Genomic DNA, 20,879 nt, shown 5'->3' with positions numbered 1-20,879 from the left:
TTTGAGCAAATGAGGTTATTTTCTTGTGGAGATGGCTTGCCTGGGACTGTGTCCTGGAGGATGGCCAAATCTGTCCTCTGGGGAGTAAAACCCTGTTTCTATTTGACATCTTTATTGAGGAATTTCTCAAATATAACAGAAAATGACACCAGAGGGAATTGAAACCATGATGAGATCCTTGCTCAACCCCAGATGACTGCTTTTAGCATTGTAATTACTTGAAATAGCAGTAGTTCTGTTTGAAAAATATTATTCCAAACTCCTCGCAATTGGACGTAAGAGCAATATTTAGGCTAATAGAATAAGATTTTTTTCATCTTAAATTAAAACCAGCAGTGGGTAATTTTTTCCCGACTCCACAAAGCAAGGCTCCTTTCTCCCTAAAGCCATTAGTTCACTTAGCCAGATGTTTTCTGCGACCCCAGTCTTTATCTTGACTTACTGCAAAATACGGTTCTCAAGTTGCCCACAGTCTGAATTTCGGACTTGCTTCTCAGCACTTTTTCCCCTGATGAAGAGGAGTCATCTGGAGCCAGGTTCAACAGAACAGTTGTTTTGTTAACCGGATCGCTACGTTCCCGTTAACACTTACGGAGCACCTACCGTATGCCCGGCCTTGTGCTAGGTAGTCAGCTTCTTAGGTGAGATGAGGAACTTCGGCCGCACCTCTGCCGTGCACCTGGAGTCGCCCAGGATGTCGTGCTCACGTGCCGTCGTTCAGTTCTCACAGCATCCACAGGCAGAAGCCATTAGTATCCCCTCTTTACAAATGAGGAAACTGAGGCTCAGAGAGGGAAAGTGACCTGTGTAAGGTCACACAGCCAGTACGTGGTAGGGCTGGGAACAGAGCCCAGGTCTGTGCGTTTGCCAGTTCAAGCCTGTAAGCCACTGCCCGCCCCTTGCCTCATGGCACCCGGAACAGAACCAACTCTGGGAGGCTGGTCCGGATCAGGGAGGGGCTTCCTTCACTGGGGGTTAGATGTGCCCTGCTCTGAGTTTGAGAGTCGCTGAGAAACCCTGGCGTCTGCCAAGCCAGGCTGGTGGGCGGCGTGCTGGAGGGCGTGAGGGCGGCCCCTGCTCCAGAGACTTCCCCCAGGTCTGTCCTGCCTCCCGGGCCAAGGCAGGATCTTCCTTACCCTTGAGCTGCTTTGGGGCATTGTCTCACCCCGTGTGAACGAGCGGAGCCCTGTTGTTACTGAACCCGCTCGTGTGGCTCCCATCACTTTCACGGGAGCACCCAGTTCTTCTGCCTGCCGGCTCACGAAGCCCTCAGGCCAGGGTGCTTGCTGCCAGCCTCCTCTCCTCACCTCTCATCCTTGCCCACCTGCACCCTCTGGCCCGGCCTTCCTTAAATCCACACGGTCCTCCTACCCTTCCCAGCTGTTCAGGGCTGCTCCCTGAGACCCCTCCCCCAGCATGACCTGGTGAGGTCCTACTTGTCATTCGAGACCCAACCTCCACCTCCCTTTGCTCCAGAGTCTTCTGTGACCACGTGGTACACACCTGCACTGTGGCTCTGCGCTGGGGTCCTCCCTTCTTCTCCTGCAGGCAGAAGCTATCTTGTTTATCTCGTCTTCCTCCTCTGAACCTAGTGTGGTGTCTGGCATATCACAGGCACATAATAAACATTTGTAGAATGAATGAATGAATGAGTTTGAAGAGGGTCCTCAAGCTCAGCACACTTCTGTGCTGGGCACATAGCAGAGATCCAGGTGAATTAGACGAGCATGTGTCACAGGACTCCCAGGTTCACGAGAAACACAGAAATGTCCACGCTTCTAATGACAGGTAGAAAAGGCTCTTTTCGCAGTGACACAAGCCTCCCACCTAGTATTCATCCATTTGTTTGTTCAAAAACATTGTTCTGAGCACCTGCCGTGTGCCAGACCTGGTTTTAAGTGCTTGAAGATACAGTGAGTGGCGACCAAAAGCAACCAGGCACCCGCCCTAGGGAGCGGGGAGGACAGGGCACAGGTAAACCCGTAACTCAGTAAAGTAAGCTGAGTCAGGTCAACTCCAGTGAAAAACAATACAATAAGGTGATAGAAGGTGATGGAGGCAGGATGACAGTGTTGGAGAGGGCGGCGTTCCTGTTACTGCTGCTGCATAAAAACCACCCCACACTTAGTGGCATAAAACACCCTTTGACTCTGCTTGCAGATTCCGTGGGTCAGGAATTCAGGCAGGACGCAGCAGGGACGGCTCTCTGAGCTGCACGGTGTTTGGGGCCTCGGCTGGGAAGACGTGAGGCCGGAGATGACTTGATGGGGGCTGGACTCATCTGGGGCTTCTCTGCTGGCGTCTGACGGTTGATGCTGGTTGTCAGGCAGAACACTTACGGGCAGCCTCTCGCGGTCTTTCCGCATGGGCTGGTGTGGGCTTCCTCACAGCATGGCCGCTGGGTCCCAAGAGAATAAGACACAGGTGCATGGAAGCTTTCCAGTCTAGTCTCAGAAGTCACTTTCACCCAGCTCTACCTGTCAAGGCAGTTACAAAGGTCCATCCACGTTCTTGGGGGGGTGGGCACTTGGGGAAGGGGGCCTCAGAGTGGAGGAGGAAGCTGCCCTGTGACGATCTTGGGAAGACCTTGCCTCCAGGCAGACGGGGAGGACAGAGGCGGTGGCCCGAGGTGGGGACAAGCTGCGTGAGTTTGGGCACAGGTCACTGTGCCTGGAGGATCTGGAGGGAGGGAGAGGGTCTGGAGACGAGGTCGGGAACGGGCAGGGCCAGGTCATGTGCAGCCTTGTGGGCCCTAGAAGGGAGTTGGGATTTTATTCTAAATTAGTTGGGAAACCACGGGACATTTTAACCAGGGACTGACTTAATTAAGAGATTTGCTTTCTGACTGCTCAGTAGAGAATGTGTTACCTGGAATAAGAGGCAGAGACCCCTGTGACGATTTGGGTCAGAGATGTTGGTTGGCCAGGTGACAGTGGTGGCAGTAATGAGAAGTGGTTGAATTCATGTATGTTTTGAAAACAGGGCCAAAATGAATTGATGATGGACTAGATGTAAGAAGTGAGGGGAAAAGAGGAATCGAGATGGACTACTAGGTTTTGATTGTTTGTTTTGTTTTGTTTTGTTTTGTTTTTGCGGTACGCAAAACAAAAACAGAGGCCACACTGTTGTGGCCTCTCCCGTTGCGGAGCACAGGCTCCAGACGCGCAGGCTCAGTGGCCACGGCTCACGGGCCCAGCCTCTCCGCGGCATGTGGGATCTTCCCGGACCGGGACACGAACCCGTGTCCCCTGCATCGGCAGGCGGACTCCCAACCACTGCGCCACCAGGGAAGCCCTGGACTACTAGTTTTTTGCTCGGAGTTACTGTGTAGCTGTGCTGCTGCGGCTGAGACGGGGAAGACTGGGGGGTAGGACAGATTTTGGGATGGGGAGCGGGGTGGGCTAAGAGTCTGTTTGGCCAAGTTCAATTTGAGATAATCAGTAGCCCTCTGAATGGAAATGGTACACAAGTTCAGAGGTCTGTGGGGTAGTCAGGTCTGGGGTTCGGGGAGAGCGTGAGAGCCTAGAGCTTCTAAACGGCGTCAAAATCCAGAGCTCTTAACGTTCATTCGTTTCATAAGATTCCACGAGCACCTGCCCGGTGCCACGTCCTGGGCTGGGAGCTCGCAGTTGGGAGACGGATGACGTAGTCCCGGCCCTCAGGAAGCATCGGGACTCAGCCTCCCCAGCTTTGAGTCCTGGATCCGTCACTTAACTGTGTGACCGTGAGCAGGTAACGTCTCGTCTCTGGGCCTCTGTATCCTCGTCTGTACGGCGTGGCTAACAGCAGCGCTTATTTGACGGGGGTGACGCAGAGACCAAAGGAGATAAGCTTTGCAAGGTACATGCCTGGCACACGACGAGGGCTCAGCAGATGTGAATTACCTAAGTATCACTCATTCCTGGTGTGCAAAGTCAGAATACTTTTTAAAGAAAATGGATGTCCTTTCTGAGCTGGTGAAGAGGCAGGGGGACGAGCCTCGTCCCCGAGCTGGGGGTGAAGCTCAGGGGACCGTTGGGGACTGTTCCTTGTGTTCCACACGGTGCTCACCACCCTCCCGGCTCAGAAACCTCTCCTTCCTCCTGCACTGGTTCCTGTGCACTCATCCGTCGGCATGGGTCACGTGGCATCAGGGCTTCCGATCCCAGCTCTGCCACATACTCATTTTGTGACCTTGGACCCTTGCCCCCTCTTTCTCAGTCTCAGTTTTGTTTTCTACAAAATGAACATGATCCCTGCCTGGTAGGATCAGATGTGCAGGTGACACCACAGGGCACCAGGCAGAGGGAGAAGAGGAGGAGAGGATCCTGGGAGGCGGCAGCCGGGCCCAGGGGCCGGGCTGCACACGTGGGAGGGAAGCACCGCAGAGGCCCAGATGCTCCGCGTCGGCGCAGCGGTCACAGCTCTCCCTGCGCCGGGCTGGTCCCTGGCAGGATGAAAGGGCCGCGCTCCAGGCCTTTTGAAGGCGCCCCCTCTCATCCTGGAGGACAGCTGGAGACAATGTGTTGCTCCCTTGAACCCCTAACGCAGGCTCGAGTTGCCTCTGTTTATTTGTCTTCATACTTCAGCAGCTCAAATGCATTTCTTGCTGGGAAAAAAAAAATGCTGAACATTTTAATGTAAAACTAAACAGCTTCGGACAGTCCTATACTTACTCCATAAAGGCCAGTATTTTTCAAGGTAAACTGGAGAGGTTTCTTCCTGTTCCATTTACGCCCTCCCCTCCCTGCTTTTCCCTAGTCTGGCCCACATTCAGGTGGTCTAAACACGCTTGGTTGGAGGGATTTGCTGTCCGAGGACAAGTTGGATTCAGACTTGCTTCTCCTCCCAGCTTTTTACAACTGTTGATCTGATGGAAATTCTTTGGCTTGAAGAAAAGAAACACACGGGACAACAGTGTGCATCTTTGTAAATGGACTTCCTTCCTTCCCCAAATCACTACAGAACCAGGGAGATCCCGGAGCAGGGAGGGAGGTGGATGGATTGAGACCCAGGTTTTGTTTTGGGGGGTGGAGTGGCCTCCTCCAGCCTCATGCCTGCAGCCAGCTCAGGACCGGGGGCCAGGGGGAAGGGGTGGGGCAGGGCAGCTTCTGTAAGAAGCAGGCGAGTGCTGGGGGAAAGCGCAGTGGGCCAGGAATCAGGCTCTGCGGGCCATGGACTTGCTGGGGGACCTTGGGAAACTCCCTACCTCTCTGTGCCTCAGTTTCCCCATCATCTGTGACATAGGGATGGGATTTGAGCAATGGTTTTGAGATTTCATGGGGTTTTGTTTCCAGCAGCAGAACCATTTGTTTCCAGCAGAATCATACGGTGGTCACACTACTCTGCTGAAATGGGAGGCAGGACTGGCAGGGATGAGAGCCCTGCGCTCCATGGAGCCCCTCCCTACTTCTGCAAGGTCCCTGGGGCCAGGAGCACTGTTTGGAACCCCTGTTTGGCCTGGCTGCTGTGTCAGAGCCCTCCTCCCTCCAACATCTTGTGATTCGATGACTTGGTGGCCTGGAGTGTCCTCAGGGACAATGGCCAAGCTCCTCGCCCCTACCAGCTGCAGTCCCTGTCTACTTCTTTCTCAGAACTGTAATCTCCAGCATGGCAGACAGCTTGCGTTTCCCTAAATGGTACCCCACTCTCCTGCTCTGGCGTATCCGTACACCTGCTCTTCCTTCTGCCCGAATCACCCCTCCCCGTGCTCTTCATTAGTGCTTTTTCTTTGGCTGACGCCTGCTTGTCACGACTCAGCTCGGGCATCAGCCCCTCCAGAAAGCTTTCCCTGAGTTGCATACCCTTCCCCTGGGGGCCTACAGCCCCCTCAGGCTGCCCTCTGCCTCAGCACTGAGCTCCTAGCTTGTCCCTGGACACCAGGGGCGGGTCTCTGCTGCCCCGGGAGGTCCCGGAGAGCCCTGCTTCAGAGTGACTTAGCCCTGCGTTCCTGGGCCCAGTGCAGGCTGCTTGGTGTGATGGCAGGATGGGTGGTTGGCCGGTGAAGCGGGCAGAAGGTTGGATTCTGACTCTCCAGGAGAGCGCGGTTTGACAGTGGGGCGTGCACAAGCCTGGCACGGGGGCAGAGCTTCAGCGCTCTCAGAACTTCTGAGATCTGCGTGGCGGTAGCAGGGGCGGGCAGTGGGGGGCTCTTAGCAGCCCGCGTGACTGCAGCCCCCCGTGGCTGGCTGAGCTTAGGACTCCCCTGTCCCTGTCCTCACGTCCAGGCCCAGCTCCTTCTAGCCTCTGCTGTAGATGAGGGGAGAGCAGGGACTTGGAAGCAGACGCATCAGCCTTGGCTCCCAGCTCCCTTCCTAGCCGTGCTTCGGGGCCAGCACTTCACTGTTCTTACCCCAAAAAGAGGAGTGATGATGTTCCTGGGAGGGAGCTGGAGGCATCAGGCAAGGTGGTCCGTGTGGCGGCAGGGAGGCACCCAGCGGGCGTCAGGAGCCTCCCCTTCCTGCTCTCCCTTTGGTTGCATGTTCAGGTCAGAGACCACATCACAATACGAGGCGGCCCTTCCCACTGGTAGGACTGTGTTGAAATGTGCCGTCAGTCGCCCTGTGGCAGCCTCACCTTTGAATAGATCTCAGTTTGGTGACCTGGGGAAGAAGTCCTGCTCTGTCCCAGGGCAGAGAATGCCAAGTCCATAAACAGCAAAGAAAAACACCCAGTTGCAGAGCACAGGCCAGGCGAGCAGACACGTTCCTTCATCTTTGTTTGCAGTTCATATGCCAAGGGCTGGGTCAGAACTCAGAGAAATAAACAGAAAATAAGTGTCTTGTGAAGGCTCTTTAAAAATACTTCACCACCAAAACATATGCCCCAAAGCAGCACTGAACCGTGTGCCTAAAAAGGGGCATTGTCGACGAATACGTGTGCCCCAGCGTGTGCAGTGCGGTCCTTCCTCTGCCAGTAACCTTGCTGACTTTGGAGCAGTCTGTGCCCTGGCTGGTGGTGGGGTCACCCCGGACGTTGGCCGGGCCTGGCTGCCTCTGCACAGATGCTGCAGCGACCGTCCTTCCCCACCGCCGACAGGCTGTTTATAGTGGCCATTCGCCACCCCCACGCCTCGCCTGCTCCAGCCCCCTCCCTGGATCTGCCTCATCCCAACCACATGCAGCTGGAAATAGACGGGCGGGCAGTGAGGGCTTGCACCCGGCTGGCACTCCTTGTTTGTTGGAAGTAGGTGGCCATGGTGGCAGCCTCCCAGCTGCTTGGTATGGGGTCTTTTTTTTGTTTTGGTTTGGTTTGGGGTTTTTTGTGTTTTTTTTTTTTTTTTGCAGTACGCAGGCCTCTCACTGTTGTGGCCTCTCCCGTTGTGGAGCACAGGCTCCGGACGCGCAGGCTCAGCGGCCATGGCTCACGGGCCCAGCCGCTCCGCGGCATGTGGGATCTTCCCGGACCGGGGCACGAACCCGTGTCCCCTGCATCAGCAGGCAGACTCCCAACCACTGCGCCACCAGGGAAGCCCGGTCTGGGGTCTTTAGTAACCCCTCAGGTGTTACCTTAATGGTGGGAGAGGATCCCACAGGCCGACTTGCCCTGCCCTGGCTTACGTGCTGGCCGCCAAGGGGTCAGATGCCAGTGAAGTCGTCTGGATGAGCCTTGGTGGAGGCCTCTCTGAGTGGGATCCTCCTGGGGCCCCTCTTGCCATTGGAGGAGTCTGCGGTCCTCAGCCTGGCAGCTGGCTTCTCGGGCTCTGGGCTCCGCCTGCCACTCCAGCCTTGCCTTCTCTCCCTGTGAATACGAAGCCTGTCCCCCTGCGCTCTTGCTTCCTCCCACCTGGAGAACGTCTTCCCTTGCCTGTCCCGAGTGCTCTAGTCCATCCTTCTGCACCTCTTCCCCGGCCTTCCCGGCAGCCTGACTGGGTCCCACCCCCGCCCTTGGACCGACCAGAGTCACGGTGCTCGTCACGCAGAGTTGAAAAGGTCTGTTTACTTATCCATCTTCCACAAGTGTAATAATCACACAGAAACACTCAGAGAAATCGATAGAAAAGACAGAAAATAATCCCCCCATTAGCTCGCCACCGCAACAGGTCAACAGCCTTCGTGTCCTCGTGTTCTTGTCCGATGCCATCTGTGTGTAGAGCTGACTGTATGGTTATGATCGTGCACTGGTGTTTGTACGCCGCTTCCCCCCGCCCCAGGAGACTTTTTTCCCTCTTGGTGTGTAATCACGTGGCTGGGGTGTGGGACTGGAGTCAAGAGTCCAGGATGTGGAGGGCCTGGCGGCCTGTAGGCGCTGAGTGAGAGCTGCTGGTGCTGTGGCCGTCCGGATGGGAGAAAGGGTCTGTAACCTCTGGGTCAGCAGCTGACCCCCTGAGTGCCCGTATCTGCCAGGTCAGGGGGTCCAGAGATGACTTAGCTGTGCCTGGCACTCTCAGGGAGTTCTAGGCTCTGTGCAGAAGTACTCCCAGAGCGGCATCCTTGTTGTGATGAACACTGCACCGAGTCCTGGGGGGAGGGGGGTAGGGAGGGGGGCCATCTCACCCTGCCAGCAGTAAGTGAAAGGTCACCAGGTGGGGGCAGAGGTGGGGTGAGGGCAGCAGGGAACAGCCGACGCAAAGCCTAGAGGTGAAAAGCCTCGGTCAGGTGGGAGAGTGGGCTCAGGCGTGGACAGTGGTGTGGGAGATGGAAAAGCCTCGGTCGGGTGGGAGAGTGGGCTCGGGCGTGGACAGTGGTGTGGGCGGTGGTGGCCTGTCAGCAGAGCCACGCGTGCCCATTGCTCTCTGAGCCTGAGATCTGGAGATTGAAACCTGCAGATGTAGGAGCGGCAGGGAATCACCTCTGGCTGCATCTTAGGCACGTCAGGTGCGAGCCTGGTTCCTAGCCCCTCCTTCGACAGCCACCAGGGCCCTACGTGCTACTCCAGCTTCACCAAACCCGTGCAGGCGCGCACACACACACACACACACACACACACACACACACACACACACGGCAGGCATCCCACGCCCAGACACACCTCTCCCCGCGCTGGTCCTCGTGCAGTTTAGGGAGAGGCTCCCCTGCCTCTCAGCTTGGTTCCCGATCCCTGGTCTTACCTGGTCTTACCACTTCTCTCCCCCTGGTCGGGCGGCTCCCTGAGGGCAGGCCTTGGCCTCATGCCCACTGCCTATCCCCTGCCTTGTTGAGTGAGTGAATGAATGGACAGGCACACGTGGCTAATCCCAGTTCTCTCGGGGAAGACGTGGGCATTAGAGAGATGACTTCAGATGAGACGACTGCTCGTGCAGATACACTCTAGGGCGGGGAAGTCAGCAAACCGTGTGCAGAGTCACAGGGGTCTGACGGGGAGGGATGAGAAATAAAAAAGCTTGTGGCCTTTGCCCCGGAATACCACTTCTGGGAATCCATCTGGAGGAAAAATCCCGAAAATTAAAAGGGCTACGGCTACCCAGACATGTCCCTCACAGGGGAGTTTACTAATGGGGTGGAAGAGAGACAGCGCACCGAGGTGGGGGGGGGGGTCCCTTACGGCCTGGACCGCGGCAGGTGAGAAGGGCGGCCAGGACTGAGCCCCAGCGTGACAAGGGCACTAACTCAGCTTTCAGGGAAGAAGGGTGGGACGGTCACGTACAGACTGATCTGTTAGCACTAGCAGAAACTCAGGACGTGAAAAAAGGCCGAAGTACAATATGTTCATGATTGGGGTTGTAGCTAGAGTGTAAATTTGTTGATCTTTTGTTTTCCACTGTTTTTCAAAATTCCTTGTGAACTCAAATTTTGGAATAATAAAAGTCTTATTGGACAAGTGATAGGGACCCACGCTAAGTTCTCGAGGGCAGGAATGCTATGGAAAGGTCATGTCACAACCTGGGCTGGAAAGGGGCGGGGTAGGGTGGGGCCAGCCATGGGGAGGCACACGGTCCTTCCGGGGCTTCAGCCAGCCCGGTGCTGCCTTTTCCACGAAGCTCCCTGGTGCCCACGTCAGCCTCCACCTCTGCCCTCTTCCAGCCCCTCTGCCTGCTACTTTCTTGAACGTGTCAACTCTATTGGCATAAAATCATTTCGCAGTCTTGCTGTGGCTGCCTGACCTACCCAGTGCCTGACAATGAGGGACTGCTGAGCGTGGGAAGAGCAGGCCGCCTCGCAGACAGCCAGGTGAAGGAGCCATGGCAGGCTGGGGCGGGAGCCCTGCCACTAACGGAGAGCTCCCAGAGCCACCAGTGGAGGCCACTGGCGGGAAGGAGGACGGGAACGGGCCTCCAGGAAGCACCCACAGTAGCCCGGTAAGTGGAAAGGCCCAGATTTTATACTCAGCAGCTTTGGAAGGTGGAAGGAAATGCTGAGTTTCATTGGGAAGATGTGATGCTTGAAGGTATTCAGAATTCCAGGCAGAACCAGTGGTGAGAAATTTGTGCTGGTAGCAAGGCATTCGACCTGGCCAGAGTCAGGCGTGATGGACCAGCCAGAGGACCTGTGTCCATCGGGGCGGCACGGGGAGCTCCTGGGCCCATCTTGATTCTGTGGCGTTTTTCCCAAGGCAATGGGAAAGACGTACCCTCTGCCTGCCCCATCCACAGGCCCGCGGAGGTCATCACAGCCAGCTGGGCCTGTTTCATTTCTGAGGATGTTCTCTAAGAATCCTGGCAGAGCATTTCCCCTTCTTTTCTTAGAGCGTCTTGCTTTGGTTCCAGGGTTTGGTTGGTTGGTTGGCTTTTGTCCCCTTCCCTCTTTCCAGTCCTGCATTCTTATCCCCATCAAAAGAAATTTTTAAAAACTCCAGTGCCTCCCATAGGTGTCCAACCAGGATCGTGTTTACAGCTGTGCTGTCAGAGGCCCGAGGGCGGGCGGACAAAAGCGTCCTGTTCCCGTGCTGGCTCCGTCACCCACACGCTGGTGACCGACGGCAGGCCGCTCACTGCTTGGCGCTCCTGGTTATAACGCTGCTGCTGCTGCCCCGGGCTGAGGCCGAATGGGACACTGTAATGAGAGTGCCTGCACAGCAGGGGCTCCAGGAACGGGGGTTCCCTTCCATCTGCTGCAGCCTCCTCTCCTGCCCATGCTAGAGAGATTAAAGGAGGAGCTGGTCTTGCCATAGACAAAGGGCAATGAAGAGGCATTCAGCAGGGCATTCCACTGCCTTCAAACCCCCGCCCCCTCCACCCGCCCCTGAAGCACTACCCGGTCAGAATGGCTTTTCTTCAGCTGAAGACTTTGGTCCTCATACTGGTGAAAGCGCCCACAAAGCAGGAAGACAATTTGGGCTGTGCTGACTGACCAGGAGCCCCACGTGGCTCCGTTCGTTCACTGAGCCCCAAAGCTCACGGGCTGGCAGTGTTTGAGGGCATCTGTTCCCGCTCCACCCTGATCCTGCCACGAGCTGCCCACAGGCGGGGCTGTGCCCACCGCCACGATGGGGCTCACTGCTGGGCGAGGCTGAGGCAGGCAGGCCCACGAGCACAGCTCTTCTCCTACCAGCTCTCACTCTACGCCCCAAGGACCCACCAGCCGGCACTCAGTGCCATCAGTCATCTAGAGCTGCCTCACTGGGCAGCCCCTCCAGGGCCACACAGCCCATCCCTGATGGGACAGGCCTGCAGCCAGGGCCTCGGGGCCAGAGCTGCCTCTCCCAGCCAGTTCTCGGTCAGTCACTCGGTCCGCAAACACGGATCATGTGCCCCGTGCGCTGTTTAAAACCCTGAGGTACAGCCACACTCAAGATGTCCCTGTTCTCAAAGACTCTGTATTCCCCGGGGAGACAGAAACAGTCACAGAGCAGACACCGTGCGTGGACGTGCCCGGTGACTAGCAGGTGTTCTGGCTGAAGCCGCTGTGGGTTGCGCTGCCGTTTGCCGAGATGCAGGAGGCTGGGGGTGGGACCGCGCTGTGCTTTGTTCTGCTCTGTTTCCTGCTGTGGGAAGTGGAGTTAGGAGTTCGCCGTGGGCCGTGTTCGGTTTGTCCTGCCTGTTGGACAACCAAGTACAGGCGCTGATCTCTGAGTCTGGAGGATGGTGGAGCAGGCAGGCCTAGAGGTTTGGGCAGTGTTGGCACTTTAAGTGGCTGGAAAAGCCATGGGACAGGGTGACATCTTCCAGGAACGGAGCCCAAGAGGAGCCCAGGCCTTGTGGATGTGGCCCCCATAGGTGCACTGACCTCCTGGGGCCTGGGGCCACCCAAGGCTCCTTTAAAGGAGGGATTGTCCATGAAGTCGGAAAAAGCGATCCCACAAGGGTCTAGTATCGAGAATTATATATCTTATATAGAACTCTTACAACTCAACAGTGAAAAGGCAAACAACCCCGTTTAAAAGTGGGCAGAAGATTTGAATAGGCATCTCTCCACTGTTAAGCAGCTGGTAGGCGTGTTCCCCCAAGAAGGGCGACTCAGGCGGTGAGCAGGCCAGAACCTACGTCAGGAGAGAGAAACTCCAGGAGCTGAGGCTGCTCTGCTGGGAGGCCGGAAGGCCGAGGCAAGACTGACCTGCCGTGTAAATAAATCAATTCAAAAAAAAAAAAAAGACTGAGCGCTCCCTTCGGATGCGCTTTGTTGTCGGTTTTCCAACTTGGGGGGGACTTTGCCATCCCCCAGAGGGTATTCCCGCCTGTGACCCCTGGAGCACTCGTGCTGGCTTTGCTCAACAGTTGTTAACGTGTGGGTGGCCTGCGTGCGCCAGACACTGTGCTAAGTGCTTTACCTCCGTTATCTTCTTAATTCCCAAAACAACTCCAGTTACTGTTATCCCTGTTTTATAGGGAAGGAAACCAGGGCCCAGAATGGTTAAGCACCGTGCCGAAGGCCACACAGCAAGTTACTTACTGAATCTTGTACCCCAGCTGGTGTGACCTGGGGGCCAAGAGCCAGGACCCGCGGGTAGTGGTTGCACGGGGACACCATGTAGGTTATTATAAGGTGGAGCGGCCGTCAGCTGGAGTTAGGCAGCAAACTCCTGGTCCTTCGATGTTCGTTGCTGCTCAGCCGTCACTGGGAGACCACAGGCAGCAGCTGGGATTGAAGGTGAGGCCCAGATGAGGGATGCAGTGACCAGACCCCACAGGCCAGCACAGCAGTCTCAACAGAGCTCTGGCCCGCCCTGGGCTGGCTCCTTGCGTCTGGGTGTGAGCAATGGGCTTGCTGGTCTGGAAAGCTGACCCCACCAGTCATGTGCCTCATCTCCCAGCGCTGAGCCGGGACAGGCCCAGCCCAAGGGGCTCGGCATCAGAGCAGGGCTACGGCAGGAGACCCTGTGTCTCCCACACACAGCCGACCTGCTGGGGGGCCAGGAGCCCCAGAGAAGGCCCCAGCGGATGCCCGGACCAGGAGGTAGGTGGGTCCCAGGAGACTCAAGTCACACCTCCTGCCTGCCGTGCCAGACCTCTGACAGCTCGGGGAGCGCCCTGGATCTGGGAGAACCCAGGCCCCAAAGCTCTAAGACCCATGTGTTTTTCACCCGAAATCTAACCCATCTGGTTCTCATTTATTTACACTTAACCCATCAAATGCAATTTTGCAAGAGCCGCTCGATGGCCAAGGGGACTTTCCGCCTAAGCCTCCCTTCTGAAAGGAGCCTCAGGAGGGGGAGGGCTGGGGCCTCAGCCCCCGGGGGCCAGGAGGGCGTTCTCAGGGTTGGAGGTTGAGTTCGGTTTCTGAGATGGGCCAGTGCCTCTGCCTCTGTTCCCGGACCCGTGCTGGGAGCTGGGGTGCTGGGGCCGGGCACAGGGCCTGACACACAGTAGGCTCTTGGCAGCCAGGAGAACATGGGTGGGGTTCAGGCAGAACACAGAGTCTCTGTTTCAAATTGTGAGGCGTTCGTGGGAAGCACGAAGCAACCAAAGCTGTATCCAGACGTAATTTTTAGTTGTTATAAATAGCTGCAAACCTGGATTCTGGGCCCAAAATAGGACAGACAGTCAGCTATTAATAAAAACAAACACCGGCACCTTGGGCCAAGAAGCAGACCTCCTGGGCAAACCACAGGCCTGCCTGCAGAGGCCTTTCAGACGCAGGCCGACCCGCGGCCCGTCGGTGCCGGCTCTGGGATGCCTTCTTGCTGGAAAACAGCCTCGTCCGTCCCACACACGGGCCCATCCCAGATAGGACCCTTCAGCAGCTGGCGGGAGTGGAGGCGGCCTTCTCCCTGTGAGTGGTGGGCACTGAACAGAAGTGGGCAGAAACCACAGCTGAGGTCTGTCTCTCCCGACCCCGGTGCCCGGACCTATGCTCATGCAGGGCAGAGTGAGGCAGGGGGCACCTGACCCCAGACCCCTTGTTTGGACTTGATCTTTGGTGCCGGGGTGCTGTGTCTTGTTCCGACTAGAGTCGTCACAGTGGGCCCCGGGATTGCGAGGGAGAGACGAGAGGCCGGGCGATCCAGGAGCATGTGGACGCCTGTAGGGAGAGGCTGAGGCCCAAGGCAAGGCTGTGCCCTGGGAATAGAGGCAGGACAGACGGGCAGGGCGGAGAGGGAGAGTCACCAGGCTTGGTGACTGCTTGGGTGTGGGGCAAGCCCCCGGAGGGAGGGGGCTTCTTGGGCCAGGGTGGCTGGGAGGAGGGCGGGCAGAGCCAGAACGAGGCCCCTCTTTGGCCCTCCTGGGCGCCCTTGTCCCCCTCCCTCCCTCCCTCCCACCTTCCGTGTCCTCACTGTGCACCCGGCGTGGGGCCTCGGGCTGGGGAGCAGCCTCCCAGGAGCCCAGGCCATATGTCTTCACCCCAGACCACATGGGACGATCTGTTGCAGAGGGTGTCCCCAGCGCCACCAGCTGGGGCCCCCAAGGCAGCGACTGGCTGCCGTTCAGCTTCCTCCCCCTGCCAGCACCCTGGCCTGCCACCAGCACCCCGACCCAGAAGGGCGGGGGCTCCAGCAGTCCCGGACGCAGCTGAAGACAGGTCTGTGGGAGACGTGGAAGGGAGAACGTTCTCCCGGGGAGGCTGCAGGCCGGGACCTTCCCAGAGGGTGACCTGGCTGGACCAGGCAGCCCACGATGAGCTCTGTGCCAGACCCTCACAGCGCTGGAGCCTTTGGGGTCCTTTCTCCACACTCTGTCCATCTCTTCTGCTGCCCGTTAAAAGGGTTTCCCGAGAGGAGCCTCCTAGAGTCTGCCCCAGAACCCCCGGGGCCTCCTCTCTGCTTTGTAGCCAAGTCCCTGTGCCGAGGAGCTCCCTGCCTTTTGGGAACGTTCAGCTGTGGTGATAAATAATGACGAAGGACCACGAGCTGCCAGCAAGATTCAGAGGTGGAGCGCTCCCCCGTCCCGTCCCACCCAGAGCTCGCTCAGGGAGCGTGGATCGTGGATCAGAAACAGGCTCAGCCTCCACCCGAGGCCTTGGTGGTTGGTGACACTCTGTCTTCCCCAGGGACTGTCCCCTCTGCCAGCAGGACTGGTGGGAGGGGGCCAGGAGGACCCAGACAGGGCTGGCTTTGCGAGAGCCCTGGGGGAATCTTCTTGAGGAGGGATGTGCAGGCCACAGAGCTTCCAGAACTCCTCTCCTGCCCAAGTAGCTGCAGCCCTTCCCCACCTGTGCCCCGCTCCGCACCTTCCACGAGACTTTGCTTCCGCATCTCTCACTTCTTGTTCTCCAGCCTCGGCTCCCATCACTTCCTCCACAAAGCCTCCGCCTCCACGCTTGGGTCCCACACGCCGCCGGCGGCTCGCCGAGCAGGGGCTTAACCAGTGGTATCACTTCGGGGAGTGGAGCACGTAGCAGGTACTCAGTGTCTGCGGAGGGAATGAGCAAAAGTGCTTCCAGTGGATTTCAAAGGCAAGAAGAACTTCTGCCTGGACCAGGAGGGAGAGGGCGTCCCAGGGAGAGGTGCACATGTGCGCGTGAAGGCATGTGTGATTGACGGGAGGGTTTCAGAGAACAGCGGGTGTCGGTGGGGCGGGCGGAGAGGTGGGCAGGCTATGGAGAGCCGTGAATGAGCCCCTCGGCCTGCCCAGAAGGAACCGCAACGGCGCCCTGCTCCAGGGGACTGGCCTTGTATGGTAGAGCTCCCTGTCACTGGTGTGTGCAGCACATGTGTGCCCTTCAGTCTATCCCGCTCACTCCTGAGCACCCACTCAGCCCGACCCTCTGCTGGGTGCAGGGATGTGCAGGAGACTCTGGGCTGACAACAGCCCAGAGCAGAGACAGCATGGCCAAGCCCGAGGTCCGGGGCAGAGGAAGAAGGTTGTGAACAAAGGTCTGCTTGGTCTGGGAGCCAGCGGTCAGCAAATTCTGCCCGGCACCAGGAAGACTTTGGAGAGGAGGGAGCTCTTGCCCTGGGTTTTAGAGACGTGAGCACGTGGGCCGGGGGACGATTGTAAGAACAGATGCCCAGGGAGCTTACACTCGCCTCGAAGCATCCTCACTCAGAGAAGCACGTCATGGAAGAGTAGAGTAAGGGCGCTGGGTCCAGTCTCGCTGGGCTTCCCATCCCCCTCCACCGGTTCTAGAGCACTGGGCAAGTCTCTTCCCCTCTCAGCTTCTCATGTGAGAATTGGCTTGATAAGAATAATGCCCCCTGTGTGGAGCTGTTGTGCAGACGTATTAAGACAGTGCCTGAGCTCCCCAGCCGGGCCCTGGCCAGCAGTGAGAGCTATTATTTATGATGACGAGGCTGCCAGCCCCACCAGTCAACGTGAATACTCATGTAAGAGGTGGGGGGCTCCCACATAGGGGCCCAGCAGAGCATGGAGCAGTCAGTTCCCCAGGAGAGAAGGAAGAGGACCGCGTGTATCTCAAGCACTCCAGGAGGGCTTCCTGGAGGACACAGTCTGGGTCCTTCCTGTGGACGAGACCTGGGCACCCTCCACGGGCCAAGAGGCCGGGGGCGGAACTCAGGTTGCCCGACTCCCAGATGTAGGCTGTCTCCTTGCCACGGGGCACCTCGTATACCAGGATGTGCCAAGTCCGTGGGGACCAAGGAGCAGTGTGCGCCGGGCTTGCCCCAGTCAGGAGGGCCAAGGAGCTAATTGTTTCCCACAGTGCCTGCCGGGCCTGCTCCGGGCCTCCAGGGGAACCCAGTCTGTCCTAGGCCGGCGGGCAGGCATCTCAAGGACCCAACTGCTTCCGTTGGTACCGTTCAGACCTCACCGTGGGTCCCATGTGGAGGGCTGGGGACGCAGGGGTGTGAGGGGTATGAGGCCAGTTCTCAGCCAGTCTCTAGAGAAGGTGGTGATGACTGCAGGCTACCCAAAGGAATTCTGAGACTGATTTCCTGCCCAGCTTGGGGGAGGCCTGTGTTTGGGCCACAGTGGAAAAAGGGTGCAGAGCGGGCAGCCCCCTCTTCCCTCCTGCTTAATCTTAGGGCTTTATCGTTTGGGAGCGAGGGTGCGGGGTGAGGGGTGGGGGGAGAATGTTTACATGGCTTCGCATTTGTTTCAAATTATTCGTCAGCGCTGGAGTCATTGTTCCCCACTAGTGTAAACAGTGGCAAGGCCCAGCCACCCTGCCAGCTCGCTGAGGCTTTGTAGGTGTGTGACGTCAGTGCCCTTTGGTTCCTAGCTTCCAGTGAGGTGACGGGGTGGGCCAGGCCAGATGGGGGAACCAGGGAGTTCACTGATGATGGGGTGGAAGTAGTGTTTCCACACTATGAATTCAGTGTTTGAGGGCCTGTATCTGTGGCTTGTTTTACCAATTGAACCTTTGCGAGGGCTGGGGAAGCCGAGGTACAGAGCAAAGGACCTGAGAGCCATGGGAAGAACCTCAAAGAGCGTGACTCAGTCCGCACACGTCCCGGGAGCGGCTCCCCGTGTTCAAATCTTATCCTTACGTGTGTGCCGGCACGCGGGCCTCGGAGCCTCTGGCGGGTGTTATTGGGACAGAAACGGGGCTGAGCCGGTATGCTGGGACTCTCCTTAGTTACTCATGCAGGCTGGCCCCAGCTTCGTGTTTGCAGATACTTTCAAGCTGACACCCAGCTTGAGTTCGTTTCAAGAGCAGCCGGTTCTTCATCACCTTAGTCTGAACGCACTTGCTGGTGTGGCCAGCTTAGCAGGGGCTCCAGAGGCGCGTGCTCAGGAGCTGGACAGCAGGTCTGAGCCCTGCCTCTGCTCCAAGCAGCTCTGTGGCTTTGCCCAGGTGACTTCAACTCTCAGTGCCTCAGTGTCTTCATCTGTAAAATGGAGTCGGTAACACGGCCTATCACTCAGTGTTGCCGCAAGGATCGGGCGTGTGGGTGGAGTGAGGCCCTGTGCCTGACACACGACGAGCGCTCCAGGAAGGTTAGCTTTATGTTATTAATAGGATGAACAGGACACAGTGCCTGGCTCAGAGCTGTTCATGGTCTGGTGCAGGCGGGGGCAGACCCCCAGAGGCAGACGCTGCTGGGGTGTGGAGGGGAGATGCCCCCAGCAAAGGTGACCCTGGCACTGGGCCTTTAGGGAACCATCAGTAAGACTCGTTGAGTGTAGAAAGGTCTTCCGAAAAATCCCTCTCTATCCTTCCCAGCTTCCCCCGGAACCCCCTGTCAGTCTCCTCTCAGCAAGAGCCACCTTTACCGTTTTAGCTCTAATTGTTGGTGGCTTTTATAGTTCAGAGCTCTGCCTCCGTCCTGGCTGCCACAGGGCTGACATTTGAGCTTGCAGGAGAATAATGACCTGCCTCGCCGTCAGCCTCAAAGGCAGCAGTGTGGTCTCATGGGTGGGGAAGTGGTCCGTTGTCCCTGAGCCGAAGTAGGACCCAGCTGACATAGCGCCAGCACTGAGTCCTCCCCGGGTTCAGTGCAGGTCAGTCTGCCTGAGTCTGTACCTTTTCACATCCTTTTGGTGCCAGTACTTAAAGGTGGTTGTGTTAAAAAGAACTGTTTAGGGGGCTTCCCCGGTGGCGCAGTGGTTGAGAGTCCGCCTGCCGATGCAGGGGACATGGGTTCGTGCCCCGGTCCGGGAGGATCCCACATGCCGCGGAGCGGCTGGGCCCATGGGCCATGGCCGCTGAGCCTGCGCGTCCGGAGCCTGTGCTCCGCAGCAGGAGAGGCCACAACGGTGAGAGGCCCGCGTACCGCCAAAAAAAAAAAAAAAAAAAAGAACTGTTTAAAAAGTTCAGTGCCAAAGCTAGTGAGTGTGTGTGTGTGCACGCCCGTGTGTTGGGGGTCGTGGGATTGGCTCAAAGCAGCCAGTAGCTCACGTTGCCTTTGTGGTTTCATATATTTGCCTATTAAAATGACAATACAGACACGGCACATTAAGGTTTAAGAAGCCGTTCTTTCATTAAACAAGCTGACAGTGTAGGGGGTTATGACTTGGGTAATTGAAACATGCTGTTCTGTTCAAGACCAGAACTTCATAAAGGCTCCTTTCAGCCAATAGCACCCTTTGTGCCAGCAGCCTCTGGTCAAAACTGAGTGTCGGCCCCGAGGTCTGTCTCTCCCGGAGAGTGGGAAAGACCGCTCAGCAGCTCCCCGTAGCAGTCTCGGCAGCCAGAGGTCAGGGCCTTTTAAAAACCTCCCCTTCTCGGGGCTTTTGAAATCAGTTTTCGAGGCAGAAAGCAGGCTGCCCTGGCCTCCAGCCTCTCCCTTGCCGCAAGGTCTGTACTGCTGGTTGCAGATCTGAGGTGTGACTGAAGAAAGGGGACGGTGGGATTGGGTTCGTGAGGCTCTTCGAGCCGGGGGTAGACGGTGTTAGTTGCAGGTCTTCCTGGAGAGGGAGGGTTAGGTGACATCAGTGAGAGCCCAGGTTTGGGAGGCGGACCACCAGGCTCGATTCCTGCCTCTGTGGGACCTTGGATAAGTAACTTGGCCTCTCTGTACCTCAGTTTACTCATCTGTAAAATAGACCCAGACCTAGATCTGATGTATAGGGTTTCTGTGAAAATTAAAGGTGTTAACGCAGGTAAGACGCTTAGAGTAGCGCTGGCCACCCAGGAAAGCCAGGGCCAGCCAGCACTGCAGCCTTTGTAAGTGTCTACCTCAGTGGAGTAACTCCATGAAGTACTGTTGGAGGGTACCACCGTGGCGTACCACCGAGCGGTACCTCTGTGGTATCGCTCTGCAGCCAGGAGAGCTGATGGCATCCGTGTCCTTCCAGGTGACCACGCCTCACTTGTAGCTCCAGGTGTGATCTCTCTTGTCCCCTTCTCTTCCTTTTCTCACAGATGTGGACGAGTGTCAGGACAACAACGGCGGCTGCCAGCAGATCTGTGTCAACGCCATGGGCAGCTACGAGTGTCAGTGCCACAGCGGCTTCTTCCTCAGCGACAACCAGCACACCTGCATCCACCGCTCCAACGGTGCGTACTGGCTCGCGCTGCCCCGTCACGCCCCCTCCCCTGTGGAAACAGGTGGCCTCTGGGAAGCCCCTCTCCGCGTCTTGATCCTGGGGGCCTCAGGGTCAAGGCAGGGAAGTCTGGTGCGGGCCTGCATGGCTGTTGTGTGCTTCTGGTGTCGGTTCTGCAGGGACACCTCCCAGCTCCCGCCCTCTGCCCCTACAGCAGGGCTGTCGGTGTTTCTGGTGTTCTTACGTGGGGACGAGATGGGGCCGCAGATGGGCAGATGTGTCCGGAGAAGCTATTTTCCGTTCTGGGCTGGGGGCTGGATGTGGCTAGGAAGAGTGGGGCCCCATTCCCGACGGTCCCCTTTCCCTGAGGGGGGCTCGAGGTCTGACTGGGCCGAGGGCTCGTTTCTCAGTCTCTTGCGTGTTCACTGGGCCACCAGCCAGCAGAGGGCCTTTGGGGTCAGGAGCCGGCTGCTCTCTGTAGGCCGGGTGGGATGGCAGGCCAGCTCGGGGCAGTGCAGAGGGTCAGAGGAGGAAGACTCCAGCCAACTGGAGTGCCTGGGGAGCCTGGGGACAGCCCCAGGCTGGGACAGAGCCTGGCCTCCAGCTGAGCCCAGCAAATGAAGGCCCTTGGTGTCAGGGCAGTGGTGGTCAGTTTGGGCCCAAAGCAGCAGGGCTGTGAAATGGGACAGCTGGCCTGAAGTCAGGACCCATGTGGCTTCCAGGCAGAGGAAGCAGCATTCTGGAAGGCGTGGAGGCACAT

At 57.6% G+C, this 20,879-nt stretch overlaps 1 protein-coding gene across 2 annotated transcripts in view; it reads left to right on the top strand.

Moving 5' to 3' along the window:
* The window catches only part of SCUBE1 (signal peptide, CUB domain and EGF like domain containing 1), a 126,747-nt gene that overhangs the window by 26,944 nt on the left and 78,924 nt on the right, over positions 1-20,879 (top strand). For both annotated transcript variants that reach the window (XM_060023990.1, XM_060023989.1), the window contains exon 4: positions 19,998-20,132. In XM_060023990.1, the coding sequence (XP_059879973.1) occupies positions 19,998-20,132 (135 nt within the window). The remainder of the gene's footprint in view (positions 1-19,997; positions 20,133-20,879) is intronic.

Source organism: Delphinus delphis, chromosome 11, assembly GCF_949987515.2.
Source record: "Delphinus delphis chromosome 11, mDelDel1.2, whole genome shotgun sequence".
In the NCBI taxonomy this organism is placed as follows: domain Eukaryota; kingdom Metazoa; phylum Chordata; class Mammalia; order Artiodactyla; family Delphinidae; genus Delphinus; species Delphinus delphis.
The sequence above is the reverse complement of the archived record's forward strand: the minus strand, read 5'-3'. Positions and strand labels throughout refer to the sequence as shown.